Here is a 26,830-nt window from a genome sequence, read left to right as displayed (position 1 = left end):
TTAAAATTGGCTGAAATCCCTTGAAATATTTATAATGAGGCAGTCCTTAACCATTACTACTTTATATCACCATCCTATTCTCCTAGATTACTTACAGTGTGGAAACAGGCCCTTCGGTCCAACAAGTCCACACCGACCCGCCGAAGCGAAACCCACCCATACCCCTACATTTACCCCTTACCTAACACTACGGGCAATTTAGCATGGCCAATTCACCTTACCTGCACATCTTTGGACTGTGGGAGGAAACCGGAGCACCCGGAGGAAACCCACGCAGACACGGGGAGAACGTGCAAACTCCACACAGTCAGTCGCCTGAGGCGGGAATTGAACCCGGGTCTCTGGCGCTGTGAGGCAGCAGTGCTAACCACTGTGCCACCATGCCGCCCACTTTGTGCATTTATACCAGAAGTCTTTCTCCATCTAGATTTCTCAACTTGGTTAATGTGGGTAGTAGCCTAGGGTAAAGTGGAAGAGTTTTCTCGCATCTTTTAAATTTTGCAAGCCAGATAAAACCCTACATTTAATATTTCTTCCCAAACAAGACGTTGCTAGAGTATAGCTATTTCCATTTTTAATCTTTCCCACTGCACCCTTCTTTGGCACCTCAACCCACCCAGCCCTTCCATACACTATATTCTATTGTTTTAACAGACAGGGAAGCCCAGTGTCTCCAACAATGTTATGAATGTGGGGTGTGTGCAAATTACAATATCTGTAAATGCATTACTATTATTTACCATTTATCCATCTGTCCTCTATAGCTATGCCAATATTTACCGAGAGTTGGAGCAGATAATCAGGACTGCAGATACACAGGAGGACCTCAAATGGTTCAGTAGTACACATGGTCCTGGAATGCCAATGAACTGGCCTCAGTTTGAGGTAATGTTTCTTTTGTTCACATAGTAACACATTTATAATTAAATATTAATTTTGTTCTCTCAATATTGTAGTGATCTTGAAAAGCTATTTTGTATGTAGCTGTGAGTCATTTCTGAACCCTGGCCTGGGGTTACATTAAGCCACAATGTAACCCATAACATGCCACTGTAGAATTTAAACAAGAAACAGATTTTTGACGGTGTATAAATATTCAAAATTACATAAATTTGTGCCTTGAGTTATGTTGATCACTAACCATCTCTAACATGAAAACATTTGAACATCAGCTTGGCTGCTTTGAACGTCTCCTTTGAACTTTCCCTTCTCACCTTAAACATTATTTTCAACTCTGGAAAAAGATTCTGACCATTAAACCTTTCTATGCGTCTCATTATTTTATAAACTTCAATCAAGTCTCTCCTCGGCTTCAGTCAATCCAGAGAAAATAACCCGAGTTTTTCTAGCCTCTCCTTATAGCATATGCCCTCTAATCCAGGCAACATCCCGGTAAATCCCTACTCTGCCCTCTCCAAAACTGCCTCATGCTTCTGGTAATGTGGCAGTCAGAATTAAATGCAATTCTTAAATGTGGGCCTAACCAAAACCTTCCTCAGGCTTATGTCCGAAACATCGATTCTCCTGTTCCTTGGATGCTGCCTGACCTGCTGCGCTTTTCCAGCAACACATTTTCAGCTCTGATCTCCAGCTCTGCAGTCCTCACTTTCTCCTCCTAACCAAAACCTTTTAAAGCTGCAATATTACATCATGACTCTTGTACTCCATTCCCAACCAATAAAGGCAAGCATGCCATGTGTCCTCTTTATCACCTTTTCTTGAACTCCAAGATCCCTCTGTACATCAATTCACCTCATTGCTTTATGTGAGTGTTTACTATAATAACAGAATGACAATGCCCATCTTCACAAGTAATTGTTCGGCTGCAAACTGTGTAAAAGTAACAGATGAAAGGTGCTGCAATAATGAGTCCTTTTTGATTTCACAAGATTAACTTTCAGTGGCAATTTGGCATCCAGAGGAATTTACAGCTAATTCACAAACAGGTATCCAACAGTTTCATGATTCCAGGGATTTTGCCTCTAGTATACTACCATTCCACATAACGTTCTTCACCCAAAATATATCTTTGTCTTCTGCCTGGTTGCCCTAATTTCACATTTTAGTTTAGAGTAGTATTATGGATCTTGCCTTTTTCATAACACTACTACAGACTAAGCAGAGCACTTTACACACAGCATCCTAGTTTTCAGTGTTAGAAGGATGCAATCTCATCATTATCCAATTAATCTCTCCAACTGTTTCCAGAATTGAGATGCTTTTCTTGTCTTGATGGCCAGAACTAATGTATTGCAGTTGTTGATCTGAATATGCATAGGAGCTTAAACATAACTCTCTAGACTCTGAGTTCCTCATTTCATTTGTAGAGATTGATATTCAGGGGACATTGTATTGAAACCATCTATGGATTTCTTTTCAACACAATTTAGAGTGCACTTTTATATTCTCTCTTTTTCTTCTATAGCACTACTTTGGATGTACCCAAATTAAATTTCACCTGCATAGAGATTTTATTTTTACTTTGTTATAATTATAACTCTCAAATAAATGTTTAAATTTATTACTAATTGTCCAGAGCAGGAAAAATTAGTAAATGTGCAAATATACAGCCAGTCCCAGTCTAGCAACTCTGTCCTTTTGGATTCAGCCAGTCAGTCATTAATGATGCTACTGACTTACTCCTGTTAATGGAAATTAAAGTCTCCAATCTCGTATGCATTCTGCACTCTTACCATCCTCTAAGCGGTGTTCACCATGGTGTAGTGCTGATTCATCAGCCAAAGATCAGGGAGGTGGGGATTCAGCAAGAGCTATCCTTGCCCATATTTAACTGATGTCATAAGATTTTGTGCTGTCCAGGGTCAATGCTGCTCTTGCTTACCTTACACCATCTTGTCACTATTATGGATGGTCTCCCCTGCTGCTGGGGCCAGGCAATCTCCAGAATGGTGACGGTATCTGAGATATCCTATGTAAGGTATAATTCCATAATTGTGACCGTGTCAGGCTCTTGCTTGACTAGTCTGTGGGACCGCTCTCTCAACTTTGAGGGTGTCGGTGAGGAAGAGGGTAGTGTTTGCTCTGTAGTCCATTTCTTTGTTTAGACTTCACAATAATTTGTTTCAAGTGAGCACCTTGTTAGGCCATTTCAGAGGACAGTTGAGAGTCAACCACCTTGCTGTTGATTTGGAGTCATAGGTAGGCCAGACCAGATAAGGACAGCAGATGTCCTTCTTCAAAGCATATTGATTGAGGTGAATTCTAACACCAATAAATGGTCACACTGTCACCATTAGTTTTTAAATTCAGATTTTTATTGAACTCTTGTTTCACCATCTGCCATAGAGGCATTCAAACCCATGTCCCAGAACATTTGCTCTAGATTACTAGGTCAGTGACATTACCATTACATCCCCTCTTTTCTTTGAACCAAGATTTGTCTCCTGGCTTAATGGTAATGGTGGAATGAGCAGTTTGCTGGAGTTGTAAGGTTACAGATTGTGGTGGATTAAAATCCTGCTCTCAGTGATGGACCATCGTGCCAAATTGGCTGGGAGCAAATTCACCTCCGAACCCAGAGTTTGAGTATGGAGCATCATAGTACTGTCTGTGGGTGAGACATTAAACAGAGTTGTCATCTGCCTGCCAAGGTGCATGTAAAGTGTACCATGATATTGTTAGTGAGAAGAGAAGGGGAGGTATCCTGGATGTCCTGGTCAATATTTATCATTCACGAAAAACAGATTATCTGATCATTAACCCATTGCTATTTGTGGAAGGTTGCTGACACAAAGTGGCTGCAATGTTTCTGATATCACAACAGTGACTATGTATCAGAAAGTATTTCACTCGTCATAAAACATTTTGAGATGGTCTGGCTGTGAAAAACCCCATATAAATGGAAGATTTTAAAAATATATATATGTGCATGTGGTTGCATTGCTGCTGTTATATGGTTTTAATTTACTGTGCCTGAAAAGACAAAACTTACCTCTTATAGGAATATTCTCAAGACGTGACTCATACAGTTGCTAAAAGAGAGAAAGTAAAAAAGGTTAATGAAGGTATAACAAATGTCTCACCAGGAGGAGAGCAGGCGACACAGGCTGTGGACAGGGGCAGGTAGGTGTACTCAAAGGTGGAATTTTCTTTAACATTAATAATTGTAGTAGCACGCTAAGGATCTGATTTGTCTTTTTAATGTGAATGTGTTGTTTAATTCTTCTCTCTTGGCTTTGACCCACTCATTGGGTAGAGTCCATCCAGGATCCACACTTAATTTCAAGACTGTAATACCACATAATACTAAAGGTTACAAGAGCTGTTTGCATGTTTATTGGTGTTTATTCTCATATATATCTGCTCAAAGCTGGACTGCAATATCGTGAAATAATTTTTTTATTTAAAAAAATGGACAGCAATAGCAAGGGCACATTACCTGAAGTGTCAGCTCCTATTAGCTAAGATCAGTATTTGGAAACACAAAATGAACAATTTATGTGACCGATCCATAAAATAGTGACAGCAAACTTGCAGGTGTCAGTATTCTAACAATATTCCTGTTCTTGTTCTGCCTAATGTTAGGGTTAGTATAAGTGGATGATAGCAATTAAATCACTTTGATGAACTAGCTATAGTTCATCTTATAGATAGTGTGTATGACCGCTTCCTCCTGATTGGAGAGTTTGCTATTTAAGCCAAGGGCATTCCACCCCAAAAGGAACTCTTGCAACTGTGACCTGAGCTGCAGCTTATAATAACAATCGGTTTTAGACTTCTACTTTAAATACCTGGGGCCTTTCATTCATTAAAATGTTTTTAAAATGGGAAAAACACAGAATTAAAACAGCCACAGTAATTATCTGACCATGTTGAATCAAGCTTCATGAAACCAACAATAAACAAGACTTCTGAACTGAAATGAAAACATCATCAAAATGACTGAAAGCAGTCTCTCGGATCTGTATCTCTTGTTTAATTTACACCTTTCTAGAAGTTTCATATATTGGAATGAAAATGCCTGCAGATTATCCAGCTTGAAGAAAGAAAACAATGAAACTAGATGTAGAAATATATGAAAAAAACAGGCAACTTTCTTGATGTGGAGGTGCCGATGTTGGACAAGGTAAAAAATCTCAACATCCGGTTATAGCCCAGAAGGTTTGTTTGAAAACACTAGCTTTCTGAGTGCTAGCACCTGATGAAGGCGCAGTGCTCTGAAAGCTAGTGTTTTTAAATAAACCCATTGGTGTTGTGATTTTTAACTCTGTTCTCTCCTCTGCCAAAAAAAGTGTTGGTATAATAACAGCAGTATTGGAAGTATTGTTCTCTTTCTCCCTGTTTTTCTTGTCAGCCTCTCACACAATAATACCTGATGAAAAACAAACTGAAGAAACATCAATTTTATTGAACTTCTAGATATCTACAAATTCTGCTTTTGCTGAGGATACATGTCATCAATTTAATTATAGTTTTTAGTTCAGACCAAAGACTGCAATGATTCTAATAATTTTTATATAACATCTTTTAAATCTTCATGGCTGTGCTAGCATTCCCCTGTTCTTTAAATGTTGCACTTGTGTTTGTGTGTGTGCCTATTTGGTATCGCATGTTAAGACGTAGGTTGGAGGGCTGCACCATTTCTGTTTATAGTTCACTCTCTGCTGGTCACAACCAATATTAAATTTAATTAGATTGGTAATATAGCCACTTAGGTCTCAGATTATGTCAAAATCACAATGAAAATCGTGTTGGCTACATTTCTTTAATCAATAATAAATAATTGGTTTATTGCCAAAACAAATTTGCTCAAAGCGAGATGAGACGTTTATTGGCAAATGGTTTGGATTGTGTAAATATATAACTGTGCTCCAAAGAAGCTAGCATTCTTTTTCTCTCTCACTTCCACATACATACAAATCTGAGGAGAAGCAAAAAATAAAAAGTCAGCAGAATGTTCACTTTAAAGTATTTTGGCCAGATAGACTTTTATCAGGAGGTTAGCGACTAACAGCAACCCAGGAGCAGGAATAGGCTATTTTACTCATTGAGCCTACTCTGCCAAATCATGTTGGCTGCTATGTACAAACCTTAAGACTGTGCAAAGATTGTACAGAACTGCTTTAGTACCTGTGAATGGAGATAAAGACTTTTTGTGAATGAAGTATATTTTTGCAATAAAAAAGATTTACAAAGCTCTTTTTTTTAAAAAAAAAAGCATGGGAGGGATGTTCCCAATGCCACCCTCACCCTGATTGCCACCTTTGTGTGTGCTGCATCAAGCTGTGCGTTGACCCTTTGTGTGCAAACACCAAGTCTCACTATGTACTGAGGTTCTACCCGTCACGGTTACTATTATAAAGGATAGGTCTGGCATAATTGCTGCAGAATGCTCCAAATAGCTGGACTGTTCTGTATCATCTGCCCTTCGTGGAAAGCTTTGTAAAAGAAAACACTTCTGACCAAAAGCCCATCAGGCAGTGGTCAGCACGTAACATCCTCAAACTCTGAAAGAAAAGGGAAGGGTTGATCCTGGTGTTTGGTTCCCTAAGCAGACTGTCCAAAGTCATTGGCAGAATGTCTCATCACCAAAACTTTCCAACGAGCACCGAGACGTAGCCTTGCTAGGGATAAAGAAGGCACAACCCTGTCAGATTCTTCATGTTCTCCCAGGCACTCTCCTCCGCCACCACATGCTGCCCTTGAAGCGGCTTCAAGGGTGAAGAGACTGCCATGCATCTCCTTCTGGAATGTGCCTATGCAGAGAAGGTCTAGAGAGAGATGCAGTGGTTTTTGTTGAGGTTCATGCTGTACAGGCTGTTCTTTGGGACACATACCAAGACAAACATTGACTGTGCCTGGAGGACCATGAGCTCTGTGAAAGACACTCTCTGGTCTGCCTGAAACTTGTTGGTCCTCCAGAGCAAAGAGTTGACCCTGACCAAGTGTTGCAGAGGCGCATTCCAAGGTCTAGGACTACGTGCTGAGGGACACACTAAAGCCTGGGACAGCTGCTGCCAAGGCTCAGTGGGGAAAGACCACTTTGAGGTCTTTCTGCCAAAGTGTAACAGGAGACCATTAAGTTATCAGACCGACCCCCACCTCAAAATGTCTGTAAATACTTTTTCTGCATGAGTTAAAAATACATTTGGTTTTGCACCTGCAGTGTGGCTTTGTGGGATGTTGTTTAACTTCTGCTTTTCTCTCCACAAATACTATACAGAATGGATTAAGAACCCTTTATATGTATTTGTAGGTAATTTCTTTATGAATCAAGTATATTTTTGTAATAAAAACACTATCTTAATGTCACATGCTATTCCAGCATCCTTTGATATCACTAGCGTCTACAAAGCTATCAATCTTTGTCTTGAACTTACTGATTGACTGAGCTTCCAGAGTCCAACGGGGTAGAGAATCCCAAAGATTCATCACCCACCTCATCTCTGCCCTAAATGAATTTACTTTGGTCTTTTATTCTGAATTCCCTCATTCTAGACCCCACAGTCAGGGAAAACATTCTTCTCTGTCTAGTCTGTCTACCCTCTCGGTCAACTTAACTTGAGAGAATACAGGCCCAGTCCCCTCAATTCTCTTCATAACAGATTTAGGAATCACCTTAGGAGTCAGTCTGGTGATCCTACACCTGCATTCTCTTTATGGCAAGTATATCCTTCCTTAGGTAAGGGGACCAGAACTGTACATGTTAATCCAGGTATGGTCTCACCAGTGTTATAAAAAATTGAAGCAGAACTCCCTTTGGCCCTGTATTCAAATTCTTTTGCAATAAGTGTTGCTGTCATGGATTTTCAACAAAAAAAAAATCCCCCTTTGAGACGTAGGCATGGCTGGCTGAGCCAACATTTATTGTTCATTCCTCTTGCCATTGAGAAAGTGGTGGTGACTTGCCTCCTTGAACTGCTGCAGTCCACATGCTGTAGGCAGACCTACAATGCTATTAGGGAGAGTTAATTCCTTTTTGGTTGTTTCATGGTTGATACAACAGAGTAGCTGCCATTTCAGAGGGTAGTTAACAGTGGCTCTAGAGTCACATGTAGACACTTTCCTAAAGGAAAATTTATGAACCTGATGGGTTTTTCCAATAATTATATGATTATCATTAGACCTTTTAACTCCATTTATTTTTTTTCTCCCCTTTATTGAATTCAAGTTCCAACATGGTGGTATTTGAACTCAGTTCCCAGAACAGTACTGTGGTCCCTGGATTTGTAGTCTTGCGATAATTCCACTAGGCCATCACCTCTCCTAACTAATGGTGTTCTGGTTTTGAAGTTATTGTGCACACACAAGGTGCTGGCATTGGCATTTCTTCATGGAACTGTTGTAGTTCACTAAAATCCCTTTGCTTCACGTGGTGAGGCAGATAATCCTCTTCAGGAGCTCCCCCTGAGTGATAAAGGTGACCTGAGCAGAGTTGCAGGGAAAGGGAGAGCAATGGATTATTGCTTCTTCGGCATGTCTCAAATTCTCTCTGAATCCACTCAAAAATACCAGAGCCTTATCCCACAGTCAAACCATGTGACCTGTCTGTGAAAGGTCTACAGACCATGTGACACCATCCAACCACATAGGTGACATTAGTTGCCAAATAACGTTGAACAAAGTGTCCATTCCCTTTACGTCATTTCTGAAGCCGTCCTTTTTTATCTCTGTGACATTGCCAATTCCATTTCTGTTTCAGCTTGTTTGCTGCTGAAATCCTAATCCTTCCCTTTTTTATTAAAATGATCCCAGCTGATAGTAATACTGAACAAGTCAGATTCCAGAGTGAAATCTGGCTGTGGACAGGGAATCTTGCTTTCCTGCCTTGTCTCCAATCACCCGTATCTCTCAGCTTGCTGAGCCCTGGTCTTGTCGCTTTCTCCTCCCCAACCTCACTTTCTCTCTCCCCAGCCTCATGCCTCTATGTTTGCTTTTTTCCCGGTCTCACTCCCACCCTCTGTTCTTTGCTGATGGGCTCTTGCTTCACTTCTGAATCTGAACTGAAATCCTGGGCTCCATCCAGTGACCGAAGTTGATCAGTTCTGGTTTGAGAGTCCAGTTGTATTAACCAACTTCTCTCACTAGATGGAACCTGTAGAATGTAACAATATTGTAGAATATTATTTTCTTATAATTTTGAATTTAGTTTTTGTTTTTCTTTTAACCCATATAGGATTTTAGCCACTTAACGTACAGGTAGTATTATATTTCATCTGAGACAGTATGGGTTCAATGTTTTGTTTTTATATGTGCTAAGGAAGGCTGTATGGAATTTGACTCCAGTTTTAAAGTTTATTTTTAAGGAATCAATGTTTCACTTAATTTAAATTTTCCGGAAAGCAATCCCGAATTTGTTAGACATATTGTATTCTTTTGAAGTGGCTTGGGCAGCTTTACGATATTAAAGATGCAATGTTAATTCAGATTGTTAATTTCATTTTTCTGTATTGTTTGTTAATTCCAGCATATATACAGCTTGGCTAGTGGAGCGCCTAACTCTGATGTACTGAGTTTATATTAGCACAGATACTTGGATATTGTCATAGCACTACGGCCCAAGTCAACACGACAGAGTGCATTCACCATTTCTGAATGTCATATTACACAAAATTGGCTGTATTTTGGCATTTCTGATGTTGGAAATCTTCAGGAAAGGCCCAGTAGGGGGATCCACATTTGACTGAAGATTCTTATAAGCATTGTCTCCTGCACTCATGCTGGGTGCAACTATGAATCAGAATGAAGTTGTTCGTAGATAATACCCCTGTTAGACTCGTGGTTACCAACCCTATTCTTCTAATGATACGGGAACTTTGTGACCTACTGATTGTGGAACCACTTAGCACTAATCCATAAACACTAGTTCCTAGCCTAATGCTTTTGGTGCTAAATGTGGAGTTTGCTTCACTAGGTAGTGCATTTTAGAAAGAGGTACAGTTATGGTAGAGACGAGGCTTTCTTTTACAATGTGGTCATTAGACATTTTGGCTCATTAGGTCTGCCCTGCCACGCAGTCATGGTTATATGTTTCTCAACCCTATTCTTCTGCCTTTTCCTGTAACCTTTGATCCCCTTGCCAATCTCTATCTGTCTCTATCTTAAATGCGCTCAATGACTTATTGCCACAGAAGGCTGTGGATGCTGAATTCCACAGATTCACCACGCTCTGGCTGAAAACAAATCCTCCTCACTTTCATTCTAAAGCGTTGTCCCTTTGCTCTGAAGCTATGTCTGCGGCTCCCAGACTCCCCTCCTAGTGAAAACGTTTTCTCCACATGCACTCTATCTAGGCCTCTCAGTATTCTATAAGTTTCAGTGAGATCCTCCCTTCATCCATCTAAATTCCACTTCGTAAAACAACCTCTGCAGATCAGCAGAAAACTGACTATGGAGCTTTGAAAACAGAATTCATAAGAGAGAGAATTGCTGGTTGGAAATATTGATGAGTCTACCAGATAATTAATCCAGGAAAGATTTGACTTTAGAGAAGGCTATTCAAATTATGCTGGAAGCAGAAACCAAAAAGACACTCAGACAGAGATCCTGCGAGGATCTTACCACTGGAAACTAACAAAACCTATTCACTTTAAGGAAAAAGCACTTTAAGGAAAAAGCACAGACTCATGACAAGCTTACACACAAAGTAAGCCAAACAGCTGATATGAAGAGTTATTATCAGTGCTGTGGAGCAAAAGTACTCAAGCGCACTCCGCTATGACAAAAGAATGCTACTGACTAGCCTGTAGATCACTACCAGCACAAGCTCAGTATAGTAGAGCATTGACTACTGAAAAATATGCTAGAGGCATTTTTAGGAAAAATTAATAATTCATTCAATCCAAGTTTGACAGAGTTTATCTATGTTAATGGACATGTAATTAATTTTAACAATGACACAGGAGTGAGGAAGAACTCCCAAGATTTAAAACTATACTACAAGCAGCACTAACCATGAAGGAGTTCTAATCAATAGTTCTTTCTTTTGAACCTGTATGCATGTCTTGACCTCCATAACCTTATTGTAGCAGAAGGAGTTCAGCTAGTTCCAAAAGAACAACTTGTTCCGAACTGAACTGTTTTTGACAAACCAGCCAAAGCCTCAGTGGTAGAAGGTTTTATTAGGCTTTGTGGCAGACCTAACAGGGAAAAAAAGAAAAATGGAGGTTACCTATGTTGACCTAAGTGAATTGACAGATCAGAAATCAAAAGTCAGCAAAGTTTGCCAGAGGAAGCAAATACTGATAATGAGCAGTACAGCCTACTTGATCTCATTAATGAGTCACTGACATTAAAACCGCTCCCCATGCAAAATGATGTAGGAGATTGAACTTTGATATTGTATCTTGCAAAGAGGAAGTAACAGAGGTAAAGCTAAGCAAGCATCAGTTCTCTAGTATCATAACTGACTACGTGAAAATATCTCGCTCATCAGTACGATAAGATAGCAAATAAAGACACTCGACCTAATCAAGAAGTGTAAGTAAATACTTACAAATGTATCAGCAAGTTTACAGTAAATATTATCTCTAGAGAAACTGTGCATGATTCCATGGAAACCAGACCACTATCCACAGATTAGAAACATGGTTAAAAATAAATTGTAACATCTAGGAGTAAAGTACTTGTTTCAATAGAGCAGGCATCTTCCATGATGGATGTCCAGGAGATTAAATGCCCCATATAAGGTTATGGGACAACCACCTAAGTTAGCAGGGAAGAATTTATCTACAAAACAAAATTCAGGAGATTAAAGGTCCTTCAAATAAGGTAATGTAGCAATTATCTAGTTTAGTAGAAACAGCATCCTCTGTAAAGGATATCCAAGTGATAACCCGTCCTTCTGCAGCGAAATGGATTATAAACCAATCAAAGTCAAAAGTCCTCGAGCAAAAGGCCTAACATTTTTCAAAGTCGGAAGGCTGTGCATTCTGAAAGAACTGTGAAACTGCCAAACTGTTCCTGAATATGTGAAGATGGAGACCTGGATAGGAGAGGCAGATGATGAATGTAAATATCTGTATACATGAATGTGTAAATGTTAACCACTGTGACAAAGCTGGGCCAGTAGTTCGCAATGGAGCAGGGGAATGCAAATGTTTAACTTGGAGCGATTCACTTGTAAATGTTGAAGTAGCTTTAGGCTTCACCCAGTCTGAAAGATGTTGTGAAACTTGAAAGGGTTCAGAAAAGATTTACAAGTATGTTGCCAGGGTTGGAGGATCTGAGCTATAGGGAGAGGCTGAACAGGCTGGTGTGGTTTTCCCTGGAGCGTCAGAGGCTGAGGGGTGACCTTTATAGAGGTTTACAAAATTATGAGAGGCATGGATAGTATAAATAGGCAAAGTCTTTTCCCTGGGGTCGGGAAGTCCAGAACTAGAGGGCATAAGTTTAGAGTGAGAGGAGAAAGATATAAAAGAGACCTAAGGGGCAACTTTTTCACACACAGTGGTACATGTTTGGAATGAGCTGCCAGAGGAAGTGGTGGAGGCTGGTACAATTGCAACATTTAAGAGGCATTTGGAAGGGTATATGAATAGGAAGGGTTTGGAGGGATATGGGCCAAGTCCTTGCAGATGCGACTAGATTGGGTTGGGATATCTGGTTGGCATGGACGGGTTGGACCAAAGGGTCTCTTTTCATGCTGTACATCTATGACTCTATGGTGGCCTTAACCACCACCTCTGCCAGCCCCTGCCTGAAGATCATCGCACAAGGCTCAGCTGTTGACAAGCTCAATTTGATAACCAGTTACTTACCTGTCTCCCCAGAAGAGAAGCTATTTGCCAGCCATCCCTCAGAGTGTGATTGAGGCCAAGAGCTCTAGTTCAAGTATTCCACAACCAGAATGAACATGACACCTGCCTACCCATCCTTTACCAGTATTTAAAATCAAACATTTCTTATGCACATATTGATAGTAACATTCATTACAGGCATTCCCAAGGGACTATGCAATAATTGCTATTTTTTCATCAAATTTAATTTTTGTTATTGAAAGAAAGACCTTGCATTTATAAAACTTTGTGTTTCAAAGTCCTTTTCAGCTAATGATGTGCAATGATGTAGTCAACTCTGTGACTTGTTTAAGAATGCTAGTATTCTGAAATTTCAGTGAGCAGTTAATTGTTTCTAGGGATTCTTTACAAATGCAGGTGTCCTTTTCTCACTTCCTGAACAGTGATAATATCTGCCAGAGTAATGACAGAAGTTGCAGTTATAACCCTTTTGATGAAGATGAAGCCAACCAGGAGGTGGAGGAGGACCGGAAAGAGGAAAAGAAAAAGTTAGCAAAAACTGTCTGTCTTTGCTTGAGCATTTTGGAGTTTTTCACTAACACTTACTAACGTTTGCCCCACTGATTGGTGAATCTATCAATAGAACTGTTTCCCTGCGTTTCCTTCAGTCTTTATAATGTATTCATTTTTAATTTGACTTAATCTTTGTATCTGAGTAATTTTTTCACTATCTTTCTATCTATCTTCCTTGCTGTGTGCTCTGATAAATGAATCTGTGTAATGAGCTCATTCTAGAATGCTGTCTGCATGATGTAATCTCATAAATTAAGACAATGCTTTCTTTACCTTCTAATAAAAAATGCAATTATAAGGGGAAGAAGAGTACTAAGGTTTAAACTCTTCTCCCATTTCACAAGTAAACAAATAAATTACAGACTTTTTTTTTCTTAAAACTAGCTAATTTTCTGATGACATAGACATCTTTTGTGCTTGGCTGATAAATGCTTTCAGCAGCATTCTGAATGATTCCATTATAAATATGTTCCTGAACATGAGTTTCACCAGCCCAAAAGCTGATTTGTTTCTGCATTATCTTTGGAAGCACACAGTCCACACTCACTTTGACTTTGAACTTTCAGCCAATAACCTTGTTTCCCACAGTCGGCAGTGCCAGATTAGCCCTTTAGTTGATCCAAAATGCAGGGCTCTTCATTTCAATAGAGAGGCTCTAGAGTCCTGACAAAGATGTTGAAGGACAGCCTTGTAAGACCTAAACCCAGGTTGTTTATAGAGATCTAAAATAAAGTCACATTTATTGTTTGTATGGAATACTCTATAATCTAAGCGTACTTCCAAAAGGATTGCTCTGTATCTTGCTACTTTAATGAAAAGTTAATAAGCTGAATTTAAGGTTTTATGTCTCTAAGTTGTTCAAATCAAACATGGGTGCTCAACTCACATCGTTAACCCAACTTTGCTTTATGTACATGATAATGGTAACAACCTGAAATTTCACAAATTTCTTTGTGCTTTTTCGCATCAGTCTAATGAAAGAACTTGAAAATGGGATTGAAATGAGAGAAAACTGCAGGTGCTGTAAATCCAGGATGCAAGCAAAGTGTTGAGATAAACAGTAGGTCTTTAACACCTTTTAAACGAGAGAGGACATGAACAACAATACTTGAATGGTTGAGTTTTCTCCCTACAGACATTGATTGATTTGCTGTGTATTTTTACTGCTTTTGATAGTCGTGTTAACATTGTCAAGATAATTTAGTCTTCAACTGATGGCAGGGAAAAGTAAGTTTGGGGCCTGAAATGGTGGCTCAGTTGTTAGCACTACTGCCTCAGGGACCTGGGTTCAATTCCAGCCTCGGGTGAGTGTCTGTGTGGAGTTTGCACGTCCTCCCCGTGTCCACATGGGTTTCCCTTTGATGCTCCAGTTTCTCCAGAGATGTACAGATTAGGTGGATTCACAATGCTTAACTGCCCATAGTATCCAGGTGGATTAGCCATGCGCATTGCAGGGTTACAGGGATGGGGTTGGTCTGGTTGGGATGTTCTTCGGAGGGTCGGTGTGGCCTCAATGGACCGAATGGCCTGCTTCCACACCCTAGGGATTTTATGATTCCAAGTTGTCTGATTTGAGGATATGGAAAGACACTCACACCCATCACCTTAAATACTGTGGCTTGCCAGTTATGGTAAAATAAAAGATGTTGAAATTAAGTATCACTTAAAACAACAACAGAAAGTGAACGATTGGTATTTGGGCTAGTCATTCACAAATTGACTGATCTGTGAATTTTCCATTTGTTTTTGCATTACATTTTTTGTCTCTCCTTTTCCTGGGAAGTTCAGATGCTTTAAATTTGGACTAATATTTATAAATCAAATGAGTTTATATACCTCAGGTCACGTTATACCGCAGAAGGGCAGTTACAGGAATGACAAGGGAAGCTATTACATATTACTCAATACAACCCACTGTCATGGTGTTGCACTACAGTTACAACACCACATCATCTTCACTGAATGGGGACATTGCAATAAACCTTCTAGGAGAAAGTGAGGACTGCAGATGCTGGAGATCAGAGCTGAAAATGTGATGCTGGAAAAACACAGCAGGTCAGGCAGCATCCAAGGAACAGGAGAATCAACGTTTTGGGCATGAGCCCTTCAGGGATGATTGCAATAAAGCCAATATTTTTTTCCCCTATTCTTTTTTGAGAAGCTTATGGTGAGCCTCCCTTTCCAATAACTGCAATCCATATAGTGGAAGTGCCCCCGCAATGCTGTTAGGAGTTCCAAGTGTTTGATCCAGCAACCATAAAGGGATGGCGATGTGAGTGAGACTTGGAAGGGATCCTGGAGGGGATGGTCTTCCCATGTGCCTGCTGCCCTGGTCCTCCTAAGGACGTTCTGGTTTTGTTGAAAAAGCTTTGGCAATTTTGTCCTCCGACCAGAATTACAAATTACAGGAATGACAGTAAACCCTCTATTACAACATAGAACTGAACACAGCCTGCTCAATGCATTGTTTCATGGTCCAGTTTAAACTATACCTTGCCTTCTAAATCTTGGAGGAATGCCATCTCTGAACATGGAGATGCTTAACTTGGTGCTCTTTGCTTGAGCGCCCATGTGCAACTGTGGAGATGGAGGAAGCCAAAATTCTGGGTTTTGCCGCTGGCTTGATGCCAGAGATGCTTGTTCGTAATCTCTGCTGAGAAACAATGTGTAATGTGAGGTGTGTTTTTTGAGAGAAAATTACACTTTGTTCTCTTTTATAAAGAATCCACATCAAAGTAGATGTAGAACAGACTGTTCAATTAGTTTTTGGATGGAGGAAGAGGAAAAATGTTTTCAGCTGTTTCTCTTTTCAGACTGTTCTGTAGACTTTTCTGACAATTTAAAATTGTAAAAAAAAAAAAAAATCCTATTAAAATAGCATTGATTTCTAAAACCAGAATGAGCAACATGTTACACTTTTTGCTTTCTTTTAGGCTAAATTTGTATTGCTGCCCCTTAAAGTCCACTTAGGCCTTATGTTAGACAATGTAAACAGAAATACACAGCACATCAGTCAACTCCTGGAGAGCGGAGGGAAGAGGGATACTGATTCCTCATTGTTAGTATAAAACCTGGTTCAGAACTTCAGCCTATTTTCCCAGTGCTGGCTATTGGGTCACTTCCACTATCACTGTTTTATTTCGAGTTTCCAGCATTCAGTTTCTCACCATTTCTTGTCTTGATGAAGCATTTCCATAGACATTAGATGGCTGCTCTAGTTACATTTCATAAGTCAGTGTCTTGCTCAGGCTTTTTTTTCTGTTGTAGTGTGAGTAGCTATGAGAAGAACCAAGCTTACTCTGCTGAATGGTCTGATGATGAAACAAATAACCCCACCACAAATGATGCTAATGGAGGAACCAATCCATTTGATGAGGAAGCATCTCCTGCCCATGGACAGGGAGTGCGAGTGCGTGCACTGTATGATTATGAAGGTCAAGAGCAGGATGAACTGAGCTTCAAAGCAGGTGAGACTGTGTAAAGATCTTTTGATTTGCTGTTTGTGTCAAGTAAGCCAATTACAGTTATCTGCCATTGTTGCTTCCCTACCTAAAGTCTTCCCAAATTCTTGCACTGCTTATCCATACGCGTATTGGACCATGATTTCTTGTAGCAGGGTATCAAACAAATCTGCCATTAGTCAGTCCTGACCTTGCACAATTAGGGTTTTGAAATTTTTCATGCATCAAATTGCTGAAAGTGAGTTGATGACAATACAGAGAGGGAAGAAACTCTGCTTCATAGAATGGAATTATAATTACTTGTTTTGTCCCCTTCAAATTCAGGTGATTTCTTAACAAAGATCGAAGATGAGGATGAGCAGGGCTGGTGCAAAGGACGCCTGGAGAATGGACAGCTGGGCTTATATCCAGCCAATTATGTCGAGGTCATCTGATAGCACGTTGTACTTGCTGAGCTAGTTGCTGCTGCTGTATATATGTGTTCTAGATAATGCTGTTTTTGTGATTTGACAAATCATTTCATTTTGTACTTTTTGTTCGTAGAGTAGTACCCTGTTATCATTTGTGCAAATCATGCTTTTATCTGTGGGCTTAAAAGACTGTATCCTTTAATGGTTGATATAAGAACATCTATTTAAGAAGAAACCTATTTAACTTAAAGTGAGCTCTTTTCGGTTCTTGCAGTGGCACCCCATTTGTTATCCCTGTTTGTTTTTAATCGGGAAGCCTCATCTTAAGCTCAATTTTCCATCCTCACCTTGATCAATCTTACACACATCTATTTATTTCACTTGGATTCATGTTTTTGATTTTTTCATTGTCAGTCCCTTAATTGTGCATAATCAATAAATCAGCCTCCTCCACACACACACACACACACACACACCAACACTTTAAAGTCTAAAAGTACTTTAGACATTTGGTACTTTGCATTTATTTGTTGATCTTTGTGAGATTTTATTTGACAAAACCCTTTGACTGTTGCAATTTCAATTGAAGGCCATTCATGGGAATGTCTGTCATGTTCCTTGCACCCAATAATTCTCATTGATCCAATGAAAATGACTGTGTTTACCTCATTGAGCAGTGATTTGTCCAATAGGTTCCCAAAGATTTTTGCTACTTCATTAGAGAGTGTAACATTGGTTGTTAAGGTATTTGATCTTGAATCTACTGGTTGGCATTAAAGGACCCAATCACTTGTGCACCTGTTTATTTGCAGCACTTGGGTAGTTAAAGTAAATGAAATTCAGATTATCAAATTGATAAAACTGTAATGATACAACTGGCTATATATGATTATTTTTCTTTTTAACACAATGTAGAAACACTCTACGACTCTACAAGTAGGCTGATTTAGTGTAGTGTAATATGTTGTCTATCATTGACCACTATTTTAATTGTCAGTGCATTAATTCTGCTGCAATGGATGAAATGTTAATCTAAATATTGAAGTAATTATCTTTTTTAAAAAAGATAGCCATTATCTTGTTAGGAATTGTGGCGAATGAATTGGGTATTGCTATTAACTGAATTTCCTTTGGTTCTGTGCATTGCAATGTTGGGAACACTTTTAAAAATATATTTACTGTAGGAAATCTAGTGAAGAGTATCACTGTCCATGTAGCTGTTATGCATACAGGTCTGGGTGTCTAGGTCAATGAAACTCAAGCTGAAAAGTAACTGCCACTGAAAGAAAAGGCTTGAAAATGAGTCTTTGTGATCTCAATGTCCAAATCCCAAAGTAAAATTGATGGATCAGTGAGGGTTTTACTGCACTTGCTGGCTTCTGTCACCAGAGGGCTCAAACATCTAAGTAAAAGCAAACACAAATACAAAAGTAAAATATGGTTGAGGCTTGAAATCTGAGCTTAAAAACAGGAAATACTTAGCAATCTAGTGCATAATTTCAGTGAGAAACAAAATTCATTTTTCAGTTGTGCTACAGAACTATTGAAAATACAAACTCTGTTGGACCTTCTCGTGTTTTCAGCCTTAGTTGTACTGAGTAAACACCTAACCCTTTATTGACGGCATCATTGTCACAATTCTAGAATGGCTATTATTTTCGACATCTCCAGTGACCTTTACACAAACTTCCTGAAGGTCTCACATCTTTTTTTGGAAAATGTAATTCATTTTAAAACGAAAACACTGCGACCTAAGGAATTAATGCAGTCCTAGCCGAAAGTACTGACGTAGTAAGCTAAATCTAAGTATTAATGTTTGAGAATTGTTTCTATATCTAAGTTCTTTCTTTCCCCCCTGCCCACTTCTCATTTATATCAAAAGTCTGTTTGTATTTTTTTCTCTGCAATTCTTTTTTTTAAGATATTGGACTCAACCTTTCTAATGAACAGGTTTTCAGTGCCATGCTTTGCCTCTCACCTTGTAGACATTAAAACAAATGTTATGCAAGTCTTTTATGGTTGAGGTTGAATTATCTCACTATATATTAGGTTAATCATTTAGTAAAAAATCATGGCGAATGTCAAAACCCCAGCTTTTTCCAAATGAGGCAACAAGAATAAGTGTATATGTTTCTCTCTTTTTCTGTGTATTTTATATAGACAAGAATTAAGGACTGGACATTCGTATAGAATGATGGCATTTCATTTTGGAGCAAATTTCCACAAGCATGCTGACTCCAATTGCTGCAGTTAAAGTTGCCCACTCCCTAGCAATTTCATGAAAGATTGAATTGAAAGCTATTCTGAATTTTAACAGCTATTCAATGAAACTATGTTCAGTGGAAGTTCTAATTTTATTAAACCTCTAACTTTGTCTACTAAAGATGGATAAAATGAAAGGGATGTTGCTATTTAATCGATGACTTAGAGTTGTAGAGTTTTTTAAACATTCCCTCGCCACTTGATTCCAGTCAGAAAGTAAGAGTGTGTGGGAAATGTGACAATTTTATTAGGACAGAGACCCAGATGTCAGTGGCTGATCCCAGCACTTGTCACCAACTCAACAGCATATTTAGATGTAAGATTTGTTCTTTAATAGAGTCCAATATTTGTATCATTAATTTACAGCAGTGGACGTTTCACAATTCCACTTTAGGCTAGGAAATAAAGGAAGGAAAATTTAATGAACTTCACTTAATGTGTGAGATATCCATTTTGATTTACCAGTTCAACTCCCTACACAATCCCACGAATTGTCAGACTCCAAGTTTGTGTCCTACTTTCCCTCATTGTCTCATTTTATTTTTTATTCTGTTTTGATCACTTGCTCCCAGTTTTCTCAGCCAAAGTTGGTGCCAAAACACTTTACCATTTTGAGTGTTTATATGTATGTAGGCAAGCTTGTTTAAAAGTTTGTTTCCTTCCTGAATTTATTCACACATGTCACTCATTCTCCAATTTATTCATCCCCTAATTAAATTCAAATCTTCACTGGCTTTCTGCACAGAGACTCATTGTCTCTTCCACATGTAATCCATGAGTGCTTTTTTATAGGAGTGACGCAGCAAGTTCACACCCGATTTTGGGGATCATGAGTGTGTTATACTGCACTTCAGAAGCACAATTGGATGAACAATTTCCAAATGCAACATATGATCATGTTGTCAAACTTTAATTATGTATCATTCACACACCTTAATGTATGAATTGTGAAATTTCTGTATGTGAGCGAACAAGTTGTTTCCCCACCATTCATAGCTATTTGTTCAGTGTAATATAAGAGCTATCCATCTGTTTGGCCTGGGACAGTATGCGTGTCTAATTTTGAGACCAGTGATTCCAGTGCTCTTGTAGTTAGATTGTGATGTCTAATTAACAGTTAAGTAGTTATTTTGTGACCTGTCTGAATGTGCCCATGAGCACTATAGTTCTTTGAAATACTGTTGCTATTGGAGTGAGTTGTCAATCAGCGGCTGTTGGACGTTCAGGTTGATTGGGAGGGAGGTGAGATCCCATATGAAGCATTAGATTATTGAATCGTCTGGTGCTCACTGATTGTGTGTAGTAAATACCCGCTTGCATTATACTTCTAACAGTGCAGCTACTTAGTCTGCTTAAAAATCTGAATTATCCAGCAATTAAGCATTGTAAATACCGTAGCAAAATGGAATTATAGAACTTTAACAAATCGAAAGATATTTCAAGTTTCAGACTTTGAATTGAGAAAGTGACTGCGTTGACAGATAGTATTTTACAAAAGGAATCAATTTAGTAACCCTAATACCTCCTTTTGGTTCTAAACCTTTCTCTGATGTTTTAAAATAATATGCTAAAACGTGAGCATTTTTCTTTGCCACATTACACAACAGACATACTGATTTTTAGGTTTTCTTTTAAAAATTCCATGCCTTGAATTTGTGAGTAAATCTTGGTTCTTGTTTCTCGTTCTTGGATGTGCCAGGCGATGTGCCAGGCTGTGATATCTACTGTGAATTCCCCATTGCTCACTAATCTGGATAAACTAACTCCTGAGCAGATCTACCTAAATGTTTGTTCTGTTATAAATGTCTAGATTGCTAATTGGATGGTCAACTCTAGCCTTCACTAAGAGGAGAGCAAGTACCAATTTGACCAACTCCAAACTTTTCATTAGTTGTTTCTGAGTGGGCTTGTGTGAAGCTGAAATGGTATGAGACTATGCCTTGAAGGTAATAACCTTCTTGGATAAATACACCTCTGAGTAACTTCACACCCAATCCCTATTATATGGTGTAGCTGATTCAAGAATGTTAATACGTTGTTACTACTTACTTCCTGAATGTAACTGTCATGTGGGCTTAGGTATAAGAACCCAAGTTAAATAGATTTCAGATTTTTAATGGTTTGTAACTTCTATGGCTGGAGTTGACTCAAGGAGGTTCTGCACTATTAAAATTTTCATTCTCTACTTTGCCCTGTTTAAAGCGAAGTTGCAGCTGGTTTAAAAAAATGTATATTTAGCAGAGTATTTTGTAAGCAAAAATCTATAAAAAATATGTAATATTAAAAGGATACTAACCCTTGCAAAAGTGTAAGTGCCGCTCAAATTAAGAAATGTGATCCCTTTACAAATCTCAGTAACCATGTATGCAACATTTGGAATTTCTGAGAATGTTTATATTAGAATGAATGTTCTATGCAGGGGTGCCTTGCCCCCTATCTTTACCAGCTGACACTTGGGTTGCCACCATTTGCCACATTCAGTATCAGATAATAACTCTTTACGAGGTTTACTTCATTAAGACTGATTTAATGCCTGTGCATTCTTTGCAAGACCAAGTAAAGGGTGATAATGGGAGTTTATTTTAAAATCCAGGTTTGTGTCTATTTTAAGAATTATCTTGACAGCTATGGAAACAGGTTGATAGCGACACCATTAGTGACCTGGGATACATTCCAATATCTGCTACTGGCCATTCTGCTTAATGCGCAGTCTGTGCGCAATGCAAGTTATTTATTAAATGGAAAAGGCAGTATCAGTGCTTAATTCATGAGGTCAATTTGTATGTCAATGTAGTGACATGTGGCAGTGCAACATTCAGTTAGATGTATTGATATACCATTCTGCAAATTCAATTCCAAATACATGTATAAAAGTTGCATATGATGCTGTTGTATAATCAGTGTATATGACTCTGTAATTTAACTAGTATCTTGTGATTGTACTATGTGCATAAGTTTGAATTGAATTTCCTCTGTACGTTCACTGTTGTGAAGTGAATGCTCCCTTCCTTTAAAGCCTGTGTTTACATGCTTTAGCTGGAAGTTGATACTACTGATGTAGTGCCTGTTTAAACAATACCTGCTGTTAATGTGAACTGTGATTGAGCCATATTCGTATGTGATATGGAGACTGTTCCAGTTTTTTGTTTGCATAGGATTCTGCCAGCTGGGTCCTGCCTCAGTACCACATGTGTCACATTGACATTACAGTAGTGGAATAGAGTGCTTGCTGAGCCAGTGGAAAGAACAATCAAATACTAAGCTGAGTTATGAAGTGACTTATAAATCTCTTAAAGACAGGAGTTTTGTTGAGTTGTCATTTTTGAATGTTCCAGAATCTGAAAATTATTTCAAAATAAAATATACCTGTACCAAATGGGCATTGATCAAAGCTGGAGGAAGGCCGAGAAAGTATCTACTTAATGTTCAAGACGCTTCTATTTATATTCAGACTGCCAAATACACTATCTTTCACTGCAGGAATTGTGTGGTCTATTCCCTGACTGAGTGGTACTGTCTTTGCTAGCAAGTGCTAATTGCCGTAAAAAAAGCTGGTGTACAGGTCACATCTTTGTGTGTCATCTTTGTATCTCCACGTATTGCAGCAATTTGTATTCTCTTATGATAACTACACTCGATCCTAACAACAGCAACCATTCATTATGTTCAACTGTCTTCCAGGATACATTAAAAAAAATGCACTTCAACATTCGCAGTGCATTGTGTGGTTAATTTAGCTCCCAGTTTAATCATTTTTAAAAATTCATTGAGCAATTTATGGACTTCTAAAATAACTTCTTGAATAGGGGTTCTATTCTTAGGCTATTGCCTGACGTAGATGCCTTTCACTGTTTGAGGGTAAACTTTGCCCTCTTCCTCTGCACCCCACCCAACACACACACACACACACACACGCGCGCACACACAAAAATGGTGATTCTTCTCAAACTTGTCTTTGGTTGAATTCTGCAAATTACCAAAATCAATAATGATGAATTCCAGAATATTGAAGATTTGTAATGGTGGAATGGTTAGCAAGTCATGTTAGGTGGACAGTGGAACAACCATGTCTGAGTGTTACAGTTTTGATTACTTGTGGATAACTTCCTTCTGTTGTCTGCTCCACTTTGGCAAAGAAAGTAGACGCCTTTAATGAACATACCTGCGCACTTTTGTCAATTACTCCATTCAAAAGAATATCAATAAAGAGAATATTTTATTGATGTGTACAACCTTTTTATTTTTCTATGCTGACTAATGCCCCCAAGAGCTTCTGCCACCTTTATTACTCATCTTAAAATGTAAGGATTTTAGTCTTCTTTATATTTCCTCTATCAAGCACTGATCATAACTTGCAGCTAAGAACTTTATTACATTAGTATTTTGTGATTGAATTATGCAATTTACAAACAAAACCATGGACAGATAAAACAAAGTGGTGAAGGAAAGAGCACATACCTCCAGTTTGTGCTTGTGAAATGAAAATCTTTTTAAAAGTGATCATTAGCCCATCAAGTCAACAGTAATGTGGGCCACTCCTCAAATCTACCCAGTCTTGTTTCCCTGTTACTGAAGTCTCTTTCTTATAATTTAAGAATTTAGAGCAATTTGATAAACATCTCAAAGAAATAAAAGACAGGTTCATGTTTCAGGGCAATTCTAAACTTTTGTACTGAGTGGTCCCTCGTGTGATGTTGATCTGCCTTTTGCCCCCTCAGATTTGGGCAGCATGGTGGCTCAATGGTTAGCACGGCTGCCTTGCAGCACCAGGGACCCGGATTCAATTCCAGCCTCTGGCAACTGTCTGTTTGGAGTTTGCATATTCTTCCTGTGTCTGCATGGGTTTCCTCTGGGTGCTCTAGTTTCCACCCACAATCCAAAAGATGTGCAGGTTAGATGAATTGGCCATGCTAAATTGCCCATAATGTAGGTTATTAGTCAGGGATAAATGTAGGGAAATTGGTCTGGGTGGGTTACTCTTTGGAGGGTCAGTATGGATTTGTTGGTCAGAAGAGCCTGTTTCCATGCTGTAGGGATTCTAATTCTTAAAAAAAAAATTCAAAAAGAAATGCAGCAACATCTTGTGCCTGAAAGCACAATGTTTGAGTATGATCGTTTCCATTCTGTAAATTGCAAACGCCTAAAACAGTCAGAAAACAGGAGGAAACAGTACAGAATATATAAATCAAGGTGGGATCTATAAATAAATTGACGTAACAAACCATTTCTGTCATATGAGCACAGCATTAAGCTACATTTTACTGGGAGCATCAGACCTCCATGAAATAATGCATTTTCTGGTAAAATTTTAGGAAAGGCAATAAGCTTGCCTCAAAATTTGATATTCAATTGAGACATCAGGCAAATATAGGCAAGAGGAGCTGAATACGGTATAGCCCAAATAAATCTCTCAATTGAGAGCGTTGCTGAGGAAGGTTGGGCAACAACAGTAGTGGGGATGCAATGGGGGTGGCATCAGCAGGGAAACAGCTGCCACTGCATCAGGTCCAGCACTATAAGAGATATCAGGAAATTCTCATTTGATGGCAAGCGTCTGACATAGGAATACAAGTAGGTGCCAATAAAGTTGCCAAATCCATGAGGTGTCTTGTAATTCCGACACCCTGTTATACAGCCACTTTCTTCAAGTACTCAAATGATGACATGGTGGTTAGCTGTTGACATTAGAAAGATTGTTTTGTAGAGAAAGTGCTAACAAATAGTACCTTGACAACCTGAAATTGGGTTGCTGGCAGCACAACCCACTCCTAAGAAAAATGGGTGGAGTCAGAGATACATCAGCAAAGTAAACCCCCATCCTACAAGAGGCTGTGAAAATGCCTGCTCTGTACTTTCTCATTAAGGGAATAAAGAAGAAAGAAATTGGGTCTGTGCCAGCTATGTCAAAAAAAACTCCTAGCGAATTGACATCAGCTTTTCAACTGTATCCTTTTTTTAAATTTTCCATTGATTTGAATTTTATTGTAAAGTTTAATTCCAATACAAATAAAAGCAATAATGAGACTGGGACCCAAAAACAGAAGTTGCTGGAAAAGCTCAGCAGGTCTGGCAGCATCTGAGGCGAGAAATTAGAGTTAAAGTTTTGGATCCAGTGACCCTCAGTGAGACTGGGAAGCCAAAATTCAAAAAGAATTTAAGTTTGCATTCCTGAGAGTGACAGTGGAAAGAAAATTGAATGGTGTGGTAAATCAACGATGGATTCACTGTGAACCTGTTTTTGGACTGCTAGCTTTAACCAATCATCATTAGCTAAAGGACAGAAAGACCAGGGAAATGAGAGCTGGAAAACAAAGGGATCAAGTTCAATAGTTATATTTTGTGAAGGTTTTAAGGCTAATATTCAGATCAATGATTTAGTGTATTCAGAAGAAAAATGATGTGTTGTTTTATCAGCTTGGGTTGAATTACATGGTAACAATCTCAAACTTGTTTTGATTTCATTCTTGCCCTGAATTTTCCATCTTCCTCATTTTCTTGACAGAAATTCTACAGATCATTCCATTCACGATGACCTTGGGATTAAGTTTACATTTTAAAAAAAACTCTTTTCCTGATTTTGTTAAAATGCCTGGCTTCACTTAAAGTAATGACTTGTCTGTCCTGTCCATAGATGCCTAGTGAATTTTCCATTTCTGTTCTAAATCCTTAATGGTGAGCAACACAGGCTCAGTGGAGGATGGAAATGTTCTATCATTGCTGTATAATCACAGGCATAAGGTATTGGAACAGAAATAGATCATTCGGTCATTTTGAGTCTGCTCTGTCACTTAACAGGAAGATGGCTGACCTGATATTTCTAAACTTAATTTCCCACTCTCTTACTGATTAAAAATCTGTCCATCCCAGTCTTGAGTATACTTAACGACCCAGCCTTTACAACCCTCTGTGATAAAGAATTCCATAGATTCACTATCCTCTGGGAGAAGAAATTCCTCATCATCTCCAGCTTAAATTGGTACCCCTTTATCCTGAGTCTGTGCCCTCTGGTCCTGGACTCTCCCATGAGGGGGAAACATCCTCACAGTATTTACCCTGTCAAGCTCCTTAAGAATCCTATAGGTTTCAATGAAATCACCTCTTGTTCTTCTAAACTTCAGGGAGTAAAGTCCAACTTACTTAGCCTTTCCTCATAAGACAATCTCTCTGTATCTGGAATCTTCCTAGTGAACCTTCTTTGAATTACCTCCAAAGAAGTAATATCTCCTAAATTAAGGGGACCAAACTGCTCAGAGTACCCAAGATATGGCCTCATTACATCTTCTACAGTTGCAGTAAGACTTCCCTACTCTTATACTCCAACCCTCTTGAAATAAGAGCCAGCATTATACCTTGGGAATCCTCTACATTAGGGAGACGAGATGCCAACTTGTGGAAAGTTTCAGAGAACATATCTGTGACACACACC

At 38.9% G+C, this 26,830-nt stretch overlaps 1 protein-coding gene across 6 annotated transcripts in view; it reads left to right on the top strand.

Annotated features, from left to right (window-relative positions):
• The window catches only part of pacsin1b (protein kinase C and casein kinase substrate in neurons 1b), a 396,461-nt gene extending 372,838 nt beyond the window's left edge, over positions 1-23,623 (top strand). For 5 of the 6 annotated variants that reach the window (XM_043716949.1, XM_043716951.1, XM_043716952.1 and 2 more), the window contains 5 exons: positions 765-885; positions 3,962-4,083; positions 13,142-13,246; positions 16,539-16,738; positions 17,057-23,623. In XM_043716949.1, the coding sequence (XP_043572884.1) occupies positions 765-885; positions 3,962-4,083; positions 13,142-13,246; positions 16,539-16,738; positions 17,057-17,166 (658 nt within the window). In that variant the 3' untranslated portion in view covers positions 17,167-23,623. The remainder of the gene's footprint in view (positions 1-764; positions 886-3,961; positions 4,084-13,141; positions 13,247-16,538; positions 16,739-17,056) is intronic. The other variant, XM_043716953.1, reaches the window with a different exon arrangement.
• Positions 23,624-26,830: the final 3,207 nt, after the last annotated feature.

Source organism: Chiloscyllium plagiosum, chromosome 26 (genome assembly GCF_004010195.1).
Source record: "Chiloscyllium plagiosum isolate BGI_BamShark_2017 chromosome 26, ASM401019v2, whole genome shotgun sequence".
NCBI lineage: Eukaryota > Metazoa > Chordata > Chondrichthyes > Orectolobiformes > Hemiscylliidae > Chiloscyllium > Chiloscyllium plagiosum.
Note: the sequence above shows the minus strand (reverse complement) of the source record. Positions and strands in the feature narration are given on the sequence as shown.